This window comes from Plecotus auritus, assembly GCF_963455305.1.
Source record: "Plecotus auritus genome assembly, chromosome: 7".
NCBI classification, from domain to species: domain Eukaryota; kingdom Metazoa; phylum Chordata; class Mammalia; order Chiroptera; family Vespertilionidae; genus Plecotus; species Plecotus auritus.
This window is the reverse complement of record NC_137774.1, coordinates 72,497,006-72,518,321: the sequence shown is the minus strand read 5'-3', so window position 1 is coordinate 72,518,321 and position 21,316 is coordinate 72,497,006. Positions and strand designations below refer to the sequence as shown.

General features: G+C 49.2%; 2 protein-coding genes across 7 annotated transcripts in view; one reads left to right on the top strand and one right to left on the bottom strand.

The window, feature by feature from the left end:
• The window catches only part of TRAP1 (TNF receptor associated protein 1), a 77,719-nt gene extending 63,454 nt beyond the window's left edge, over window positions 1-14,265 (top strand). For both annotated transcript variants that reach the window (XM_080679902.1, XM_080679903.1), the window contains 8 exons: window positions 485-554; window positions 4,145-4,292; window positions 5,520-5,705; window positions 6,174-6,312; window positions 6,831-6,916; window positions 8,454-8,599; window positions 13,664-13,736; window positions 13,954-14,265. In XM_080679902.1, coding sequence (XP_080536028.1) covers window positions 485-554; window positions 4,145-4,292; window positions 5,520-5,705; window positions 6,174-6,312; window positions 6,831-6,916; window positions 8,454-8,599; window positions 13,664-13,736; window positions 13,954-14,055 — 950 coding nt within the window. In that variant the 3' untranslated portion in view covers window positions 14,056-14,265. The remainder of the gene's footprint in view (window positions 1-484; window positions 555-4,144; window positions 4,293-5,519; window positions 5,706-6,173; window positions 6,313-6,830; window positions 6,917-8,453; window positions 8,600-13,663; window positions 13,737-13,953) is intronic.
• DNASE1 (deoxyribonuclease 1) overlaps window positions 14,199-21,316 on the bottom strand; it is a 71,204-nt gene continuing 64,086 nt past the window's right edge. For 2 of the 5 annotated variants that reach the window (XM_080679905.1, XM_080679906.1), the window contains exons 4-12: window positions 17,757-17,843; window positions 17,128-17,278; window positions 16,797-16,885; window positions 16,556-16,639; window positions 16,147-16,262; window positions 15,695-15,807; window positions 15,462-15,616; window positions 14,894-14,990; window positions 14,199-14,648 (exon numbers count right to left, since the gene is read on the bottom strand). In XM_080679905.1, coding sequence (XP_080536031.1) covers window positions 14,595-14,648; window positions 14,894-14,990; window positions 15,462-15,616; window positions 15,695-15,807; window positions 16,147-16,262; window positions 16,556-16,639; window positions 16,797-16,885; window positions 17,128-17,277 — 858 coding nt within the window. In that variant the 5' untranslated portion in view covers window position 17,278; window positions 17,757-17,843 and the 3' untranslated portion in view covers window positions 14,199-14,594. Of the gene's footprint in view, window positions 14,649-14,893; window positions 14,991-15,254; window positions 15,375-15,461; window positions 15,617-15,694; window positions 15,808-16,146; window positions 16,263-16,555; window positions 16,640-16,796; window positions 16,886-17,127; window positions 17,279-17,756; window positions 17,856-21,316 lie in introns of those variants that run through there. The other 3 variants (XM_080679908.1, XM_080679907.1, XM_080679904.1) reach the window with 2 other exon arrangements.

The following is a 21,316-nucleotide window of genomic DNA, read 5'->3' as shown; positions in this document are numbered from 1 at the left end:
CCTCCCCTGTGCACGAATTTCGTGCACCGGGCCTCTAGTAGTTTAATAAAAAAAAAACAAAACACTCAGCATATAAACCTTTGTATTCATCATAGCATGAAAAGATGCAAAATACCACGACATATTTATGACTTTAAAAGGAAAATCCAGAAGTGGTTTTCAGAGTGTCAAAGTGATGCTGAAACGTTAGAAACCTCACTGGCAAAGGCTCCCAGCCTTGCCTGCTTTTCTTGCGGTCACATCGTCTTGACCGAGGCTGTCTGCATAAATTCCAGGACGTGAGGACTTGCAGGGGCTGGGGTGGTGTTGCCCCACTGAGTCTCCTGCCTTTGCTTTCCTGCCTCACTTACCCTCATGTAGTCTGACATCCTGTGGGCTTCGAAGGAGAAAGTGGAGATCTGGTGGGAAGCCAGTGGCCCTTCAGGAGGGTGGGGGCAGAGTCTCAGGCACTGCCAGGATCCTGATGTGCCCGTGTCTCTCTAAGGTGTGGTGGACAGTGAGGACATTCCCCTGAACCTCAGCCGGGAGCTCCTCCAGGAAAGTGCTCTAATCAGGTAAGCCTCCGGGGGCAGGCACCTGCTGAGAGCAGAGAGAGGAGCTGTGGCTGAGGGGCCGTGTGCCTGGAGAACGTGTGCAAATCATGCGTGCTTTGCCTGATGTTTTGCTTCACATTTTTTATAAAAAGGGTGGGGGGACTATGCATTGAGGAAAATTATGGCTGTGCTGGGACATGTCCCCTCCCTTAGCCAGACTCCATCTGCCAACCCGGGGTGGCCACAGCTGGGGAGAGTCCAGGTAGGCGGTCTCTGGTGTGGATGAGGCTAAGGATAGCAACAGAGCCAGGAGATCACCTGATCTTGGTCCCAGAAGGTCACTGATGTTGTGAAGTAGGCGAGGGCCGGCCCTGGACCAGACCCTCTTTTGGACATGTTGCTCTTGGAATCCCATGGGCTGAGGTGGCCGGGTTCTTGTGTCCCCATCCTGATTGCAGCAATAGCACTGTTACTGAGTGTTCATTCTCACCCAGAACTGCGGAAACTGAGTTGCGGAGAGGTCACAGCAATCACGGAGGGACCCTGTATTTGAACCCACACTTTCTGACCACAAGCGTACGCTGTTCCCAGCAGCGGAGCTGGGCTGACCTGAGGCTCAGGCAGGGTGTGTCTAGCCACTTGGTTGCTGCTTGTGGTTCTTTCTCAAGGGCTAGATTGTCAGTCTGAGGCTCATGTTGATAAGAAAAGAGTCAGACTTAAATGATGTGTTTGAAAGAACCATGCACTTACAGAAAAGGTGGAAACATGATACAGAGGACATTTCCCCCTGTGCCCTTTGAGAGTAAGGTGTCCGCCCGATGCCCCATCCTCCCAAATATCTTAGGGTGTATTTCCGATGAACAAGGCATTCTCCCCAGGCTGCAGGACAACCTCCAGTCAGGGCGTTGGCTGGTGTGGCCCCACCACTGTCTACCCTCGGACCCATTCACTCGTGCCGTCCCACCACGTGTGCCGCCCTGTTAGAGGCACAGTGCAGAGTCACACGGGCCTTTAGTTGTCTGTCCAGCCTCCTTCAGGCTGGCCGAGGTCCACAGTCTTTCCCTGACTTTTGTGACCAGCGTGCTTCTGAAGGTTTCAGGCCAGTGACTTTGTGGACTGCCCTCGTGTGGGTCGTGGATGCAGCACTAGCACAAAATGACTGCATCCTGTCAGATGGGGCCTGACTTTGATTTGTCCTGTTCCTGGCGATTCACAAGTTGACATGATGGAGGGGCGTGTGCCAGCCTTCTCCGTGTGAAGGTCCTCTTGTTTGTCACTAATACATCATATTGCAGAGGGTGTTTGCAGCTATGTGAAGAGCATGTTGCTTCATCAAATTTTCAATCTATTTATTGCTTTTATGTTTTTTAATATACATAATTTATTTGTATGAGCTGATTCCTATTTTACTTAGTGGGTTATAACTTATTAGTGTCATTATTTATTTTGATGCCCAAACGGTCCCCAGTTTAGCCAGTGGGAGCCCACTCAGGCCGACTGCTGGCCCTTTGACATGCCCGTCATGCGCTGAGCATGTCCTCACTTCTGGCACAGGATGTTTCGGGCTCACCTTGTGTTTTGCCTACATCATTTCCTGGCCCTGGAATTGTTCATTCCTCCAAGGAGCTGGATTCATTTCAATGGAGAGTGGTGTTAAGTGAAGATCTGGGTACTAGGGATGCCATTGCTGTTGGGCATTCACCTCTCCCAGGCCCTCTCAGTACAGAGCTGAGCAGTGAGAGTCCGTGTACTTATGTGTGTGTGTCATCTGCCTCCATCCTTGTTTCTGTATCTACCGAGTTCACCCAGCACCCCTGGGACTTCCCTGTTAGCTCCCTGTGATGATGAGAAGTCTGCCTCTCATTTTCCTTCCTGTGTTGCCTTTGGCCAGCCCCCCTCCTGGTGTGCCATCACCACTGCCGTCCCCTGACATGGGCTTTACCCACTTGGGCTCTGACTCCACAGGGAGCTGCCCACTACCACCAGTCTGGACACCCTCCTCTGGGGTCCTTAGGCCTGGACACTCCATGCCAGGCTCCCCCTCCCCCACCCTGTGGGGACACCCTCCTGGGGCTTTCCCTGTCCTAGCTGCTGTGGCTCCCCTGCCACAGGCTCGGGTGCTGCCCGGTCTCTTGCCACCCTGTGTCTGAAGAACACACTTGTTCAGGCCATGAGTAGAAGAGGAAAAGCTTAAATGAATGTTAAACATTACTGCTCCCCTATCCTGGATTATTAAAGAAATACATGGTAATTTCACTTTTTTTAAAGGAAAGGCAAAATACTATGAAGGAAATAAAAATATCCCTAATTCCACTAATAAATGGCTCATAATTTTTAAAAATGTTTAAATGGTTCTTTATTTTTACTTTTACATTAAATATAATTGTTTACTAACATTTTAAAATTTCAACTTTATGAGAGGTATAATTGACATAAAATTCTAAGATGTTTAAAGTGTAAATCATGATGATTTGATGTATATATACATTGGGAAAGGATCCCATGTTGCTCATAATTTTATGCCATTAAATAATGCTGTAGTTAACACTTTGATTCACAAAATCCCAATTTTGTAATATTGTATTGTGCACATAGTATATCCAGTTATATAGTCCAAGTTATAGTGTACATGTTGTATATATAGTATGAATCCTAATTATGCAAAACTATAATGTATAGAAAGTAGTATAGTTTTATTATACATATGTATATATGTATACTGTAATTTATCCATATTGGAATTTTTCTTTTTTTTTTTAATTGATTTCAGAGAGAGGAAGGGAGATTGAGAGAAATATCAATGTTGAGAGAGAATCATTGATTGACTCCCTCCTGCACGCCCCACACTGGGGATCAAGCCTGAAACCTTTTAATGCATGGGACAACACCCAACCAACTGAGCCACACCAGCCAGGGCTAGGATGTGATTTTTTTGTTGTTGTTAATCATCACTCAAGTATATTTTTCCATTGATTTTTAGAGAGAGTGGAAGGGAGGGGGAGAGAAAGAGAGAGAGAAACATCAATGTGAGAGACACATCGATTGGTTATCTCCCGTACATACTCTAACCAAGGCCAGGGATTGAGCCTGCAACCAAGGTGCATGCCCTTGACTGGAATCGAACCCAGGATCCTTTAGTCTGCAGGCCAACGCTCTATCCACTGAGCCAAACCAGCTAGGGCAGGAGGTGATTTTTAATGAGTGCACTTATTTTTCATTTCAGTCTATTCTCTCCTGTTGACCACTGAGGTTGTTCATAATTGTTTTGTCTTTTATGTGCTACAGTGAAACTCCTGCTCCGTAAGTCTTGGTGACTCGTTCTATTTCCCAGGGAGCAGTCTGTACAGTTGGAACCATCAAGGTTGGGCAGCTGTTAGCTGCCCTCTGCAAAGGGCTGTCAGTCCACGTTCCTGCCTCTAGGGACGTATGTCTTCCCACCTGGTGTTTGCCAAGGATCACCCTTTCTTTTTCCGTTTTTTAAAATTTGGCTAGAATGGTATGTTGTTTTCACTAATTTTATTATTAGTGTAGCAGAACATTTTCTCATACCTCTGGCTGTTAGTATTTCATAAAAGTTGCTTGTTCATGATAAATTTATTTCTGTGCTGTAGGAAACTCCGGGACGTTCTACAACAGAGGCTAATAAAATTCTTCGTTGACCAGAGTAAAAAAGACGCTGAGACATATGCCAAGTTTTTTGAAGATTATGGCTTGTTCATGAGAGAGGGCATTGTGACCACTGCTGAACAGGAGGTCAAGGTAAGGGTCCAGCCCTAGCCAGTTTGGCTCAGTGGATGGAGTGTCAGCCTGCAGACTGAAGGGTCCCAGGTTCGATTCCGGCCAAGGGCACATGCCCGGGTTGTGGGCTCTATCCCCAGTGGGGGGCGTGCGGGAGGCAGCCAATCAATGATTCTCTCTCATCATTGATGTTTCTATTTCTCTCTCCCTTCCTCTCTGAAATCAATAAAGAAATATATATATATTTTTTAAAAAAGGTAAGGGTCCAGGTTTCTGGGCCTTTCTCTCTGCTGCCTTGGGCTGTGATTTTTTTGTTGTTGTTAATGGTGGAGGCCAGAAACCTGAGCTTCCCAGGACATGACACGGGCATGTCTGGGCACCCCAGCTACTGCTCCCCGGGAGCCAGTAAATGCAGCATGTGTCCGCACCTTCGTCCTGTGGGACTAGGCTCATCTCGCTCAGTCCTCTCACCTGAGGCTGGAAGGAAGTAGGTGTATATCCTGTCTCCTCCCACAAGGCTTCATTCAGGGGGCTCAGGAGATCACAAAGGCCGGGCCAGGGCCAGGTACTGGTTCACCAGGGCAGGGAAGGCAGGGACATTGTGCCTCGTCAGGGCATGTTCATCATGTGATGGGTGGAACTCCTTTAACATGGTGCTACTGGGGCTTCAGTTCAATTCATTGTGCAGCACTACTTAATATATGATATGCTTCTTCAATAAACACATTTTGGCCTTTTTTTTTTTAATCTTCACCTGCAGATATGTTTTTATTGATTTGAGAGAGAAAGGAAAGGAGGAGAGAGAGAGAAACATCAGTGTGAGAAACATTGATCAGTTGCCTCCTGTACAAGCCCCAACCAGTGATTAAACCCTGGGTATGTGCCCTGATCAAACCCCACCACCAGGAGCAGTCTCTGCCATGGGGACGGTCTGGCCACTCCTGGGGTGCACACAGCTTGCCCAAAAAGCCCCTCTCTGTGAGGCCCTGTGCCACCTGAGGTGGAAGGTGCTCTCAGGTTTCCTGAACTTTTGATGTGGGGACTACCAGACCTGACTAGAAGCCATCCTGGGCCAGGCTTCTACGGGAGCTGCCCCAGCTGCAGAACATAGGGGGCCCACCAGCCGGGGGTGCAGCCAGCAGACATCTCCCTTTAGCCAGAGGTTTCCCATGTCAGTGCCCAGATGCTCTGGAGGCTTTCTGAGTGAGGATCTGGAATGAGCAGTGACCTACCCTTGTCTGTTTTCAGGAGGATATTGCAAAGCTGTTGCGATATGAGTCCTCAGCACTGCCCGCTGGGCAGCTGACCAGCCTCGTGGACTACGCCAGTCGCATGCAGGCCGGCACCCGCAACATCTACTACCTGTGCACCCCCAACCGGCACCTGGCTGAGCACTCACCCTACTATGAGGCCATGAAGCAGAAAAACATGGAGGTGGGTGAGTGACAGGGCAGGCTGCATCCCTACAGGCTGCTGGGGCCAGGTCAGGGGATAAGGTGGGGTCTGAGCACCCAAGGCAGCGGGGTGGAGTGAGGTGGGGTAGGGTCTCTCCGGTTAGTGGAAAATAGCTGAATGTGCCCAGGACCCGGGAAAGCCACACGTCCGGGGGCACAGAGGCCCAGTCTGAAGTCTGCCATCTGGTTTGTGTGTCCCTGTAGGAGGTGACACAGGGATTTCTCTGTAAGTAGAATCACCATTTCTACTACTAAGACATAGCCAGAGCCTCCCTTCCAACCCTCTGGCAATCCACCTCATCTGCAAAGGCCCAGGACGCCCCAGCAGCATCCCGTGTGGCTGTTCCAGGATTAGGGGCCCAGCCTGCAGCCCTTACTCCCACGGCCCTCTCTCTGTCGTGGGCGGGGTCCTCTCCAAGCCTGATGGAGATGTTCTTGGGCCTCACAGGTTCTCTTCTGCTATGAGCAGTTTGATGAGCTGACCTTGCTTCATCTTCGTGAATTTGACAAGAAGAAGCTGATCTCCGTGGAAACGGACATCGTTGTTGATCACTACAAGGAGGAGAAGTTTGAAGACAGATCTCCAGGTTGGTTCTGTCCTTTCTCTTTAGGCAGAGGTGGGTGGTGGCCTGGGGTGCAGGTGAGGCTGGGATGGCCCAGGGGCTGACACTCTGCTGCAGGGCCTCTTCTGTCCTGCAACCAGTTTATAGGGATTTTGTTCTCATGTCTATCTGGGGTCACTAACCTGCACGAAGGCAGCAGCTTGGGAACATCTTAATGTTTAACAGAAAATGTTCCCCTTTAGCTCCCAGGTCCCTCCAGTGCCTCTTACAAGTTGACTTCCTAAGAGAATCCAAAAATATCTTCTTAAAGCTGTAATGAAACCACATGGGCCTCAGGGCACCCAAAAATGTCCTTCTGAGGTTCAGTTTTACCCGCTGGATTTTATATGAAAGCATCTCTGGTGGCTTCTTTGTGCCGACGACCAGGGTGGGGTGGGGCAGTCGGACACTTGGCGTTGGAATGTCGACATTTCAGGCCCCCATGGGAATGAGATGGGAATTATGGAGAACGGCCTCTGAGCTCACTCACGTCTCTCCTCAAGCTGATGACCGCCTGTCAGAAAAGGAGGTGGAGGACCTGATGGCCTGGATGAGAAATGTGCTGGGGTCGCGTGTCACCAACGTGAAGGTGAGGTCTTCTGGAGACAGGCCACCACTCTGCTCCCATGGCTCCAGTGACCACACACCTGGCAGCCTGCTGGCTCTGAGTGGCTGGCCTGGTGGGTGTTCTCCCAATGACGATTGAAGCTGTGATATGTGGGAGAGACCAAGCGTGTCACTGCCGCTTCTGCGTATGAGTTTACATGTGTGCAGCCACATGTGTCCAGGGGTGTTGCTGGGGCAGGACAGGCAAGCTCAGCTGACTTGTTTCCTCCACTTTATAGCACAGGTGGGAACTAAAAAGTAGAAAGTGAAAGGTGAACAGCCAGTGGCCTGGTGGGCAAGTAGAAGCTGAGAAAAGGGCTTCCCAGCTGGCCACCCAATGGTAGCCTGGTCCAGGCCCCAAAGGAACTGTGGTAGTGTAGGACACAAGGGGTTCCAGTCCAGCCCTGGGGGAGCTTACAGTCCAGCTGGGGTTCTGACTTCAGGGAGCTAGAAACAGAGGTCCAGCTCAGAGTTGCAAGAGAAAGCCAGCCACCAGAGAACAGGTATCCAGGTCACTGGCTCAGGAATAGTCCAGGAGTCGCCCCAAGGGACAGGCAGGTGTGCAGGGTGGGGATGGCCAAGAGTAGGAGGGTGGGCTCAGGTGGCTCTGTAGGAGGTAGCAGCAGGACCCTGCGGGGGAGGGATGGGCACAGATCAAAAGAGGAGGGGCTCTTGGTAGGGAGCATTGAGAAGCAAGGCATGCAGCCAGTATTTCTCTGTGTAACACATTCACTGTGTCCACTCTTTACTATAGGGACTCATTTAAGCCTCAGGTAACTATGAGGCAGGTAGAATTACCATCATCCTGTGAAGGACAGGAGGCAAAGTACATCCCCAGGTCATATAGCTAGGACGTCATGGAGCTGGATTTGAGTTAGAGCTCAGGTTCTTCTCAGTACCATGCTCCAGGAAAGGCGTGCTGTGGGCCCAGCAGGCTTAGAGTCTCCAGTGTGAGCCAGAGGCTGTAGAGTGGGCGAAGGGGAAGGCCTGGCCGTGGAGAGGGGTTTGTGACCGCTTGTTGGGAAAAGATGTATTTGATGGAGTCAGGCCAGAGGGGGCCACAGAAAGGGGTGGGTGAGAGTGAGATCTGCAGGAAGGAGGCTCCAGTGTTCTGGAAGGATGGGAGTGAGGGAAGGGACTGCAGACAGATGGGGGGGGGGGGGGGAAAGAGGCTGGGCCTGGGGAGATGGAACAGCCAGGCATAGGTGATCTTAGTTGCTATAGGACTTGGCAATGACCCTGTGGAGGAGAGAGGTGCAGAGGACACCAGGCGAGATGGATGTTGGGCAGTAATTGACACATTAGAAACAACTTTGGGGATAAAAGGGGGAGCCCCCAAGTGGGATGCTATTAGGAACTTGGGCTGCAGGTCAGGCTCCCTTCTCGTTAGTAGATGGTTGGGAGGGAGGTCTGAGAGTTCATCCCTGGAGACCTATGTTCTGCCTTGTCATCTGGGAAAGCTTCACACCTGGCCAAAACCGCCAGCCCAGGGTCACCCTCACCCCTGGCCTTGCTTACAGGTGACTCTTCGACTGGACACCCACCCTGCGATGATCACCGTGCTGGAGATGGGGGCCGCCCGGCACTTCCTGCGCATGCAGCAGCTGGCCAAGACCCAGGAGGAGCGTGCTCAGCTCTTGCAGCCCACCCTGGAGATCAACCCCAGGTAAGGCTGCCGGCTGCTTGGGCCCTTGATGCCCAGGAACAGCAAGCTTGTTTCTGACCTGCCCGCTACTCCTTTAAAATTGTGTTTTTATTCATAATGTAGGAAAAATGCATAAAGCTTATAAACACAGTACCTGTATAATTAAACTATTCAATTTAACTTCAAACCATACCCATGTAAAGTTAAAAAAGCAACGACCTTGCTGGCCCTCAGATGCCATTTGAATTCTGTCCCTCTCAGGTCACCATAGTCCTGACTTTTGTGATAATTACTTTGCTTTATGGTCTCTCTGTGCATCCTTAACAAACTGTTTTGCCTGTTTATGTGAAGTCTTACTTCCTTAACTCAGTGTGTGAGAGACCTCTGTCCCTGTGGAGGGAAGCTATGGTTTGTTTTCCCCTTTTTTTTTTAAAAAAATTATATTTTATTAATTTTTTACAGAGAGGAGGCGAGAGGGATAGAGAGTTAGAAACATGGATCAGCTGCCTCCTGCACACCCCCTACTGGGGATGTGCCTGCAACCAAGGTACATGCCCTTGACCAGAATCGAACCTGGGACCTTTCAGTCCGCAGGCCGACGCTCTATCCACTGAGCCAAACCGGTTAGGGCTATCGTTTGTTTTCATAGCTGAGTAATATTCATGGTTGAATCTGCCCCAGCACAATTATGTATTCTGTTTTGACCAACATTTGGGTAGTTACTGTTTGGGGCTGTTGGGAACAGTTGCTCTGAACATTCTTGTCCCTGTCTGACACACGTATGCATACGTGAGTTTCTCCAAGTTGTGCACCCAGATGTGAAACTGCCATATGCTTAGCTAGGCTGGGTCATGCCCAGCTGCTTCCAGCATGCTGGTGCCAGCTCCCCCCAGCAGAGCGTGAGAACCCACAGGTCTCTACTTTTACTTAAGGCCTTGGCTTTCTCATAACATGAGAAAGAATAAGACTTTATTCATTAATAGGGTCCCTCAGCCTGGCCTGCGCCCTCTCGCAATCCGGGACTCCTTGGGGCATGTTGGAGGCCCGGTGCACGGATTCCGACCAATCCCCACAGGCCAGGCCAAGGGACCCCACTGGTGCACGGTACCGGGCCTCTAGTATGCATATAAGATTTTTGGTTAATCTCTTCCCACCCTCCCCCCTTCCCTCTTCCCTCTGTGATTCATCAGTCTGTTCCATGTTTCCATGCTTGTGCGTTGAGCATCTGCCCCCTGATGGTCAGTGCGCATCATAGCTACCAGTGGAACGGTCAGACACTTAGCATATTACCCTTTTTATATATATAGTTCCTGTTGGGTTCTTTTTTAAAATTTGATTTGTAATTATATTACATACTTTATCAGTTGCAAATCTCTCTTCCCACTCTATCTTTTCACCTGCATTAAGATGTCTTTTGATAAGTTCTTAATTTTGATATAATCAAATTCATAAATTTTTATCAGGTGCTTTTTTGGTTCTTAAGAAATCTATCACCAAAATCATGAATTTATTTTGTCCCCCAGCCCAGCCATCCAAATTGCCTTCTGCATCATAGAGTATCAAGTATCTGTACACGTGTCTGGTCTGTTGGTCTGTTTTTAGCGGTACCGCGCTGTCTTAACTACTCAGCTTTTCCCCAAGCCTTCGCAGCCAATAAGTGATTGCTCACTCCCTTTATTTTCCTTCAAAGATGTCTTGGCTACTCTAGGTCCTCATGTGTATATACATTAATTTCAAGAATTAGTATCTTTATGGTCAATTCTTTTCATACATGTACATAATATATATTTACTAGGTCTTATTTAATGTCTTTTGGTAACTTATGTTTTCTGTAGAGTTCCTACGCATTATTTGTAGTTATTCTTTGATGTGTCACATTTATTGGATATTTTGAAATTTCATTTTCTAACTGTTGAAAACAGGTTTTTTAAAAATTGATTTTATATACAATAATCTTTAAATGAAATTACATAAATAGTTCACCAAAAATGTTAAAGAAATTTAAACAAAATTCATCATCTTATCCCCCACAACTCACTGTGGCCGATTTGGTATATTTTCTTTTGGACTTTTATCTCATTTTGTGGTTTTTTTTTTTAATATATAGTACATGTCTAATATTTTCATTTATCACAAGTATTTTTCTGTGTTGCTTTATAACCATAAACTTTTTTTTGTACACTAATGGGGAGTAAGCAGAAGTTCCTTTTACATTTTCTGAGCCAAATTACTAGACATGGAATTACTGGGTGAAAGATGTTAAATTGGCTTGTGGCTAGTCATGCAGTGTGTCAGACACCTCTCCATAGAGCTGCGCCAGTTCGCATGAGCATGTGCCTCCCTCCCCAGGAAGGAATACCGCTTCCAGCTGAGTCCCTGGATGCTAATACCTATAGTTCTGGCACAAAAGTAGTTTCTATTGCCAGAAGGCTTTTTTTTTAATGCTATTTGCCTTTAACATTGGTAGTAAGTTCACATGGCTAAGAATTCAAAAGAATCAAAGTTTACAGTAAAATTTCCCTCCTACTTTGCCCCCAATACAGCCATATTACATTTTGCATTTATCTTTTCAAAGATACTTTGTGTGTGCAAACAGATTCATCTGTGGTTTACACTGTTACACAAGTAGTAACTTGCTATACAGGGGTCCCACCTTGCTTTTTCTTCTTTTTAAAAAAACATGTTTTTATTGATTTTAGAGAGAGAGAAACATCAATTGGTTGCTTCCTATACACACACTGACCCAGAACTGAACCTGCAACCTGGGCATGTGCCCTGACCAGGAATTAAACCAGTGATCTTTCGGTGCACAGGATGATACTCAACCTACTGAGCCACTTGCTTTTTAAAAAGTGTTTCTGCCCTAGCTGGTTTGGCTCAGTGAATAGAGCATTGACCTGCGGACTGAAGGTTCCTGGGTTCAACTCCAGTCAAGGGCACATGCCCGGATGGCGGGCTCGATCCCCAGTAGGGGGCATACATGATGATTCTCTATCATCATTGATGTTTCTCTCTCTCCCTCTCCCTTCTTGTCTGAAATCAATAAAATATATAGATATATATAATTTTTTTAAGTGTTTCTGATTTTAAATAGTGCTGTGAGGAAAGAGAAGCGCTAAGTCTCAGAGCACCATCCATGTTTAATTTTTATAGACTCCAATTGTCCTCTATAAAAGTTAGACAAATTTGTTTCCCCAATGCCTTCTGTTTTAGCAGACTTCTCAATTTTTGCCCTTCTCATAGTGAAAAAATTAAATTATAATTTTAATATACATTTCTTAGGAGTAAGGTCAGACACTATATTTATGGTATTTTTTCCTGTGCAGAAAAAAATTGAAGTTTTTATATTGTCAGAATTATATCATTATTTTATTTTTGACTTCTCGGTTTGTATTCTGCTTGGAAGGTTTTTCCTTATGAGATTATAAAACATTTTTTCCATTTTCTTCTAATATTTTACATTTAACATTTTATCCTCCTGGAGTTTGGTCTGAAGAATCAAGTTGGAATCCAACTTTATTATTATTTTTAATATATATTTTATTGATTTTTTACAGAGAGCAAGTGAGAGGGATAGAGTTAGAAACATCATGAGAGAGAAACATCAATCAGCTGCCTCCTGCATGCCCCTTACTGAGAATGTGCCCGCAACCAAGGTACATGCCCTTGACCAGAATCGAATCCAGGATTCTTCAGTCCGCAGGCCGATGCTCTATCCACTGAGCCAAACCGGTTAGGGCGGAATCCAACTTTATTGGTTGGCTGGCCAGTTATCCTGTCTTTTCCCCTCTTGTGAATGCTATCTTTAATCAGGTACAAGTGAAATTCCCGTGTGTGTGTGACTTTTTATACATTGTTGACATTTTTTTGCATTTAGTTGTTGCCTTTTCGTTTTCCAGAATTAAACTATTTACTGGCATCTGGGACTTCCTACTCCAGCTTTTCCTGGCTCTTTTCTTCCATATTACTTTTATTTATGAATTTGATATTAGATTGTTTAGGTATAAAATTAAACTCAATATAAAAAAAAAATATGTGTAGCCGAAACCGGTTTGGCTCAGTGGATAGAGCGTCGGCCTGCGGACTAAGAGGTCCCGGGTTCGATTCCGGTCAAGGGCATGTACCTTGGTTGTGGGCACATCTCCAGTGGGAGGCGTGCAAGGAGGCAGCTGATTGATGTTTCTCTCTCATCGATGTTTCTAGCTCTCTATCCCTCTCCCTTCCTCTCTGTGAAATATCAATAAAATATATTTAAAAAAATAATAATAATAATAATAAAAATATGTGTATTAATCTAGGGAAAATTTCATCTTTAATTATGGTCTCCAAGCACTGATACATGCCTTTTTATTTTTATTTTATTTTATTTTATTTTTAAAAAAATATATTTCATTGATTTTACAGAGAGAGGAAGGGAGAGAGATAGAGAGTTAGAACCATCAATGAGAGAGAAACATCAATCAGCTGCCTCCTGCACACCTCCTACTGGGGATGTGCCTGCAACCAAGGTATATGCCCTTGACCAGAATTGAACCTGGGACCTTTCAGTCCGCAGGCCGACGCTCTAGCCCAGGGGTGGGTAAACTTTTTGACTCGAGGGCCACAATGGGTTCTTAAACTGGACCGGAGGGCCGGAACAAAAGCATGGATGGAGTGTTTGTGTGAACTAATATAAATTCAAAGTAAAGGAGCGGAGGGGAGAGCAAGAGAACCCTCTGCTCTTTCGGCTCCCGCGGGCCGTAGTTTGCCCACGGCTGCTCTAGCCACTGAGCCAAACCAGTCAGGGCTACATGCCTTTTTATATGTTAAATTCTTTCTTTCCTTTCAGTATTTAAGTTTATATTAATTTTAGTACTTACTGCATTTTCTAATATCAAAACTCGAGTGTTTCTTTGCAAATAATAATCCATCTCATCTGTCAGTGATTATTTACATCTTCCTAAATTTTTATGTGCCTTATTTTTTTATACTGGACTGTCCTATTACACTTTTCTGAATGTTCTAATAACTCCAACATCTCAGAAGTTAGAGGCCCTTGTGCTGGTGACACAGCCCTGAGCTCACTTCTGGGGGTTTCTGTTGCAGGCACATGCTGATTAAGAAGCTCAGCCAGCTGAGAGAGAGTGAGCCTGACCTGGCTCAGCTGCTTGCCGATCAGGTGAGTCTCCTGGAGACTGGCTGAGAGCATGAGAACAGAGGGCTGCCAGTTCTGTGAGCCTGCACCTTGCTTTCAGGTTGGACAGCTGTTTCCTCTAAAGCCCTGTTTTAAGAAGGAACAGCTCTCTTCCTTTCTTCTCTCCACATTAAAATGTCCCTGAGTTGGAGCTAGGACAGGGCCCCCATACCATTAACAAGGTTACCACCCTGCCTTTCAGATCTATGAGAACGCCATGATCGCAGCAGGGCTGGTCGATGACCCCCGACCCATGGTGGGCCGCTTGAACAACCTGCTCGTCAAGGCCCTGGAGCGACACTGATGTCTGGACCCTGTTGTCCAGGGTGCAGCCCAGCAGCTATGAGAGCCCCACATCTTCCCTGCACTGTCAGGGCTCCAGGGAAGGTGACAGTGGAATTGTGCGCCTCTGTCATGGGAGGAGGAGCCAAGAAGGAATGACTGGATGCCACCAATGAGAACACCCCCTTTTGAGCTTTATTTACTTAAATTAAAAGATGTTTCTTCATCTAAATGCTGGACTTGGTGTGCATACTGACAGGATAAGTTACTCTGGTGACACAACCCCATGCTTACGATGGATGCAGGACAGTGAGAAAAAACCTACTTTCCATCCTCTTCCTCAAGCTGGAATAGTGGTCAGGGGGACAGTAGGGAGGGGAGAGAGGGGGCGCTGGTTCTGTGCTCAGGGAACTTGCACTGGTTTCCTAAACTCCATCCCCAGAACCTGAAGGTGACAACAGAATCAGCCGTTGTCTTCAGTTCTTTGTGCAGGTCCCCAGCAGCAGCCACAGGCAAGTTAGAGAAGCTAGAGGTCCAGCCGGGGCCCTGGGCCTGCTCTCGTCAGGCTCTCTTCAGCGTCACCTCCACCGGGTAGTGGTCACTGATGGCTTGGGCCTGTGGAGAAACCTGCAGTGAGCAGAGGGGTGCCCGTGCGCAGTCCTCCCTGAGGGCCAGGACCTGCACCACATACTGCACTGTCACACGGGCCAGGGAAGAGGCTCCCACGCTGCAGACAAGTGGTTCTTTCAAGTCAATGAAAACAGCAGCAACGGCTGCAAGTCCCGTGGGTCCGGATCTCACTCCGCCCCTGCGTCCTAGGCCCCCAGTGGAACTACAGGCTGTAAAGAATGGTCACATACAGTCTGGTTGCTCAGTCCATATGCAGCTTGGAAGTCAAAGGGACCAGCTGAGTCGGGAACAATGGCATTTTGGAGCAGAGTTCCGGTGACCACAATCCTGCAGTGCCAGACACAAGAAAGTCCCCTTCAGCCCACTGCCCAGCTCTGTGCACTTAAACCTCAGATCCCAGCAGGAGCCAGCTCCCATCTGGCCTCTATGGCCCCTGGGTGTCACTGCTCAGGGAAGGCACCCCCAGCCCCACCTAGGCCAGGACCAGCCTTGTACCTGGCCAGACTCAAGTCTGGGTGTGCCCAAACTGGGCACCACTGGCTGACCTGTATACCTGAGACTGCCCAGAGGAGACGACTAGCTTCGTGTTACCCTACATGTGCTTTTCCGAAAGTTAAGGAATGCTGCTTGTTATTCCACTTCATAAGTGGTCCAAAGCTCAGGAGGGTGAGTGTCTCTTCAAAGGTCTTGGAAACCATTTCTGAAGCTGGGCTGAGATGAAAATCGAGGCTGCTTGTGGAAGTGCCCCTTCCCTACCCTGGGCCTGCAGAACCCACGGGGGGCGCAGATCCTGCTCACCTGTCATAGGCGCAGCGTGTGGACGTAACCGTGGTGTCAGCGGTGTCAGGAATCAGCCACTGGAAGGTGGGGGTTGTGCGCAGACGGATGGATGACCAATGCGAAGGGGTCACATAGCTGCAGCCAGCGTTGAAATCACCCATCAACATAATGTCCTACCAGGAGACACCAGGTGATTGGCACAGGGACAGAACAGGGCCCTTAAGAGCTCAAACCAATGTGTGGGGCCTCACCTCCATGTCCCACTTCTGCCGGACGTCCAGGTAGACATCGTATAGAGAGTCAATTTCAGCCACTGCATCCAGTGGGGCCGCATGCAGGGGGACGATGGCAAACTCCTTGATCTCTGTGGAGAAGATGGTCATGCTAAGCAAGGAGGTGGGGAGCGGAGTTGGGAGGCAGTCCTGGTCCACGGGTGCATTGGCCTGGCTGTCATGTGTTTAGGGCTGGGATGGGGGACACATGAAACAGTCCCGGGGGGGAAATAGTGAGGGGTGGGTGGACGTTTCCCTAAGTAATTTAAGTGTAAGACCAAAGCACTAGGAATGGGGACGGCACCAAGCTCCCCAAAGAGGTGCATGGTGGGGGCATGATGTGCTGTGACTCTTCAAGGTGTCTAGGAAGGGTCAGGTAGGGCCCCCGTGGCCAGGCAGAGCAGAGGAGCCTCTGTGGCAGCAGCACTCACGGGTGAATGGGGAGGAGAACTTGACAACAGCTGGCTCTCGGCTAAAGGTATCATTTCCACAGGGCTCGCAGCCATCATCATACTGGTAGCTGTCCAGCACCGACACCTGGTCAGGCCTGTGGAAGGCCAGGCCAGAGGGTGCTTAACCTGGGGCTGGGGGCACTGCCTTGCCAAACCCACCTGTTGCTGCGGGCAGGGTGCCCGGTCTAAGTTGGGATATCACACAGACCCACCAGCCCAGAGCTCCATTTGCCCAGGTGGTGAGGCCCAACTCAGCCCCTGCTCTTTGGCCGCCAGTTCTTGCCCCACACCTGGAGGAGAGGCTCATGGGCTTTCTAGACACCCCCCACCCCCACTCTGCCAGCGACCTTAGAGGCGGCGGCCTCATCTCTCGGCACCTAGGTTTTACCTGAACACAAAGAGGTAGCGCTCCTTATAGCTGCTGCGACCCAGTGGCTCGCTGACTATGTAGTGATAGGCGTTGGGGTCATCCCTAGATTGAGGAAACAAATGTACCAGTCAGGGGACATCCTGACACCTACAGCGGGCCCCTGCCCACATCAGTGTCCCTGGGGCTGAAGTGGCATCATGCCCTGAAGGGATGATCACTGTCCCCATGTGCTTCCCCAGGACCCTGCCACCTCACGCACTGATTGAGTCTGTCCAGCAGCTTCCCCACAGCCGTCAGGTGGCTATCTCTGACCTCCTGGACCAAGGCAATGTCATAGCGACTCAGGATCTAGGGACAGGGCCACAGTGGTGCTGAGTGGCGACAGGCTAGACGGAGACGGGTGTCTAGTCCCTGCTTGCTCCAAGTCCCCACAGGAGCCAAGCTGCTATTCCCAGGTTGCTTTCACATCAGGTGGCCTGATGATGTCGGCCACGGTAGTGATAAGGGCCCTCTCCCCACAGCTGACTGGGCTGAGACCAGAGGCCTAACAGTCTGGTTGCCTTCAGGACTGACCGCTGGCCTGGACCTACCTGCACGATGTAGTTGGAGAGGGTGGCATTGGACATCTTGGTCTCCCCAAAAGTCTGGATGTTGAAGGCTGCTATTCTCAGGGGCAGGACCACATGCAGCAGCACACCAGTCAGGGTGAGCAGCACCCCCATCAGCCTGGCTCCCTTCATTCTGGAGGAGGAGGGACATTTGCATGCGGGTCTGGATTAGAGAAGACAATGCCCCATCTTCCCACAGTCCAGCCACGGAGCTGGTGGAGCCCAAAGCTGAGTAACTGACTTCATGGGCAGTACTGAGCAGCCAGGTGCGCCTCAATCCTCTCGCCAGCATGCAGAGAGCCGGACACCAGCGCCCAGGAAAGTACCTGGGTCTTCTCACCCCTCCACACACCAGAAGACAAGCCCCTATAAGGGTCCCCAGCCTGAGGAAGTGCTCAGGCTAGTGCAGTGGCTGGCAAACTGCGGCTCGCAAGCCACATGCGGCTCGCGAGTTGCAGTTTGCCGACCACTGGGCTAATGGGACGCTGGCTCACTGCCCTCCCTACTCCAGGCACCTGCCTGGCCAGAGTTCCTCCCAGCTTGGCCATAGTCACCCAGAGGGACCCCAACTGGCTACAAGTCACACAGCTCTTGAGACTAGACACACTCACCTTAAATGTACTTCTACCAAAGGTGATGGGTATTCTGCCAAGAACCAGGAATTGATATTCTTTGGTATCAATTTTCTCCTTTTGTTCCTTTAAGAAAATAAAAATAATTTACAAAGGGAAGTGTATTAAAAAACACAGCTGAGAGGCCCACGCAGAGCTGCTACAGCTCTGAATCCCCACACAGGGAATGCTCGTCACGCCTGGGGTTTTAAAGGTTCAGGTGGCTGTGACCTTTCCCGGGCATCACCTGACTGATGCAGAACAGTGGCGCTGCCTGTGTGGCTTTCCCACGTTGGTGAGTGGTTGGCATGTGTTTATTTTAACAGGCACAGGCTCTTGGTGCTGTAAAAAGAGCACCTGATGCTATTTGCACTTAGTTTTTAAAAATCTAGTAATTGGGCCAAAGGCTAGTGTGTCCTTCACACATGCTTCTCTCCCAGGGATGGGGAACAGGTGTGCTCTGGAGGGCGGGGTCCTGGCTGCACTCCAGTATGCAGGACTTGAGATGACCTTGGAGCCAGTGGTCAAAGCCAGATATCCCACATTGCATGTTGCAAATAGAGCCCATGGTGGCCCTGGAGCACACTAGGTCTCTTACCAATCCCAACCCTGATGCTTAATCCATTAGCTGTGAGGGCTACAGGCACCTTGGCTAAAAGCTGGGGCTCTATGGCAAGCATGTCAAACTCCGTCGGCCGCATGTTTGACACGCTTGCTCTATGGGGTACATGTGTGATGCAGCCTTAGGAGCTTCAAGGCTTGGGTGCCAGGATGGGGCGGGGACTGTGGGGCCCACCTCGGTTGCCAGCAAGGCAGTAGAGAGCCTTCTTGAGGGAGGAAGAGAGCCTGTGTGCTCCAGGCGTAGTGGTAGGCAGTATCTGTGAGGGTTCACAACAGGTCTTGGGTCCAGTCATTTCTTTTTGGAACTCTTGACTCCCATCTGTATTCACAAACTTGGTGACTTAAAAAATAAATTTAATCTCTAACAGTTTTAGAGGGCAGAGTCCAAAATTCATCTAATGGAACTGAAATCCAGGTGTTAACAGGGCCGCACTCCAGAGGCTCTGTGGAAGGGTCCTTTCTGCCTCTTCAGCTCCTGGGACTCCTGGTGTTCTGGCGTGTGGCCACAGCACTCCAATCTCTGCCTCCATCTTCATACTGCCCCCTCTCATAGATACGGGTGATTGGATTTAAGGTCCTCCCAGATAATCCAGGACCATCTCCCCATCTCAAGATCCTTCATCACATCTGCAAAGTCCTTTTTTGCCATCTAAGCTTCAGCTTCCACGTTTCAGGTTCACAGGTTCCAGGAATCAGGACGTGGATACCTTTTGGGGTGCCATTATGAAGCCCACCACCCCATCCAAGGGGGCTCTGCACCATGTGGGGAGGGAAGGGTCCCTCCCTGGGATGGAAGGGTCTTGCTGCTCTGTTGCCATGAAGGGTGTAGGGCTGTGCGGGGCTAGAGTGTGGGAGCAAGGGGGGCTTGAGAGCGGTACGGACCAAGGCTTAAGTCACAAAAGTGCCACAGATCGAGCCAGCTGGTCATGAAGCAAGGGACACAGCGGGGATTAAAAACAGTTCATTCGGTAAATCAACTCCACAAGACCAGAGCCCTCTGAAGTAATGAAAACATGCTGATGGACGGCTCTGGCTGTCAGCAGGAATGCCAGCTAGCTCATGTGTCCCTTGACAAGGTGTCTGTAGATGAAATCAGGTGGCCTGGTCCTCAAGCTGCCAGGAGCCCCACTGCAGTTTTGCAAAGGTTTGATTGCTGAATCTCCTGTCCTCAATCCCGGAGGCTGGGATAGCTTTCTTTTTTCTCTTTTTTTAATCCTCACCCAAGGACATGCTTATTGACTTTAGAGAGAGGGGAAGGGAAAGACAGAAACATCATTGTGAGAACCAACTGTTTGCCTTCCGCATGTGCTCTGACCAGGGATCAAACCGAAACCTTTTGGTATATGGGACGACGTTCTAACCAACTGAGCCACACCTGTCAGGGCTGGGATAGCTTTAAGCATGTCAAAATCCAGATGTCAACCAAGCAAGACATTGGCCTAGATCACTTTCTTCCATGAGTTTCTTTCCTGGACACACTCGCCAGACTTTTTGAGGGGAGCATGTGAGCAAAACTAGATGGGGGCCCTGGTCCAGCATTTGGCCAGACACGAACACACCACAGGTGGTATAGCTGTGGTTCACACTATGGGTACCCAGCCCCTCCAGTTCTCAGCACATGGGACACAGGCACCTGTCTGTTGGCTCCCCTGTTCTCTGAACCAAATGCTACCCCTTCTGCTGTCGGGAGCTCCCAGCTACAGTCCTGCCCTCTCCCCAACACCAGAAGGCAGGCCCCACTGGTACAAAGTGCAAGCTCTGTTGCCATGTCGCCTGCCCTCATAGAGTTGGGCCTGCATGAGAGGCAGCACAGCCTGGGGAAGAGCCCAGCCCAGGGGAGTCAGGGATTTGGGGCCTGGAACAGGCTCATCCAGTGCACCTTCAACTACTTTGAGCCTCAGTAATCTTCATCTATAGAAAGGGGATAAAACCACTGCTTTCCTCTTAGGATTATTTTAAGTATCAATGGATATAACATTGCTCCACAGACGAATCATTTCACATCTCCTTAAAAATCCATCCCTCCCTAAGAACACAACCCTCTCAGAGTGTCTGTCCATCACTCTTTTACCTTCCTCTCATGGATCTCTTCTATTTCTACCAGGCAGCTGTTGCTGTCTAACAAGCAACCCCAAAGTTTAATGTGTATAACAATATGCAACTTTGGCCCCACTCTTAGGCCCCAGATCAGCTGGGAGGGCTCTGGACCACTTCTGGGGCAAGGCTAAAGGGGCTGCAGCTACCCAGGGCATGCTCATCTAACAGAAAATTTCCATAGGGGTAAAGAAATACATGATGTTTCAGCTTGGAATTGGCACATTGTCATTTCTTCCCACATTTTCTTGGTCTTAACCAGCAACAGGGCCAAGCCCAACACCAATGGCAGGAGTCGGGGGTACGCTCCACCTGCACCGGGTCCCACACTAGAAATGAAGAAGGGTGCCAGGAGGGAAAGGGTGCTTCTGGCATTTTTCAAAGTCACATCAGCAGGGAAATGGGCACTGACAACAGACCACTTTCTCTGGTCAGGGTGAGCTATTTTTACATTAACCCTGAGAGTCTTCCACCCTTTTGGTTCAACAGGCTCCAGTACAGGTAGGGGAAACAGCATATCACAATGAAGTTGGAGCCAGTCTTGAGCTCTGAAGTGGCTGAAGTCAAAGGATAAAGAAAAACATCCTCCAAACACTGAGGCTGGGAACAAATGGAAAGGAAACCCGACACGTGCAGGTTGTCGGGCGTGACAAGATCTAGTGACCCATCCCTGAGAGCTGTGGGGGCCAGGGCGATGAGCTGCACACCAATGTGTGGCCCAGGGAAGAGGGACACCCACAGAGCCAGAGGGAAGAGGTGGGACACAGAGCTCTGGTTCCCAAAAGTGTGCTGAGGTACCCTTGGCCCCACAGTGAACTCTGGCACCATAGGATACATTTTACTTT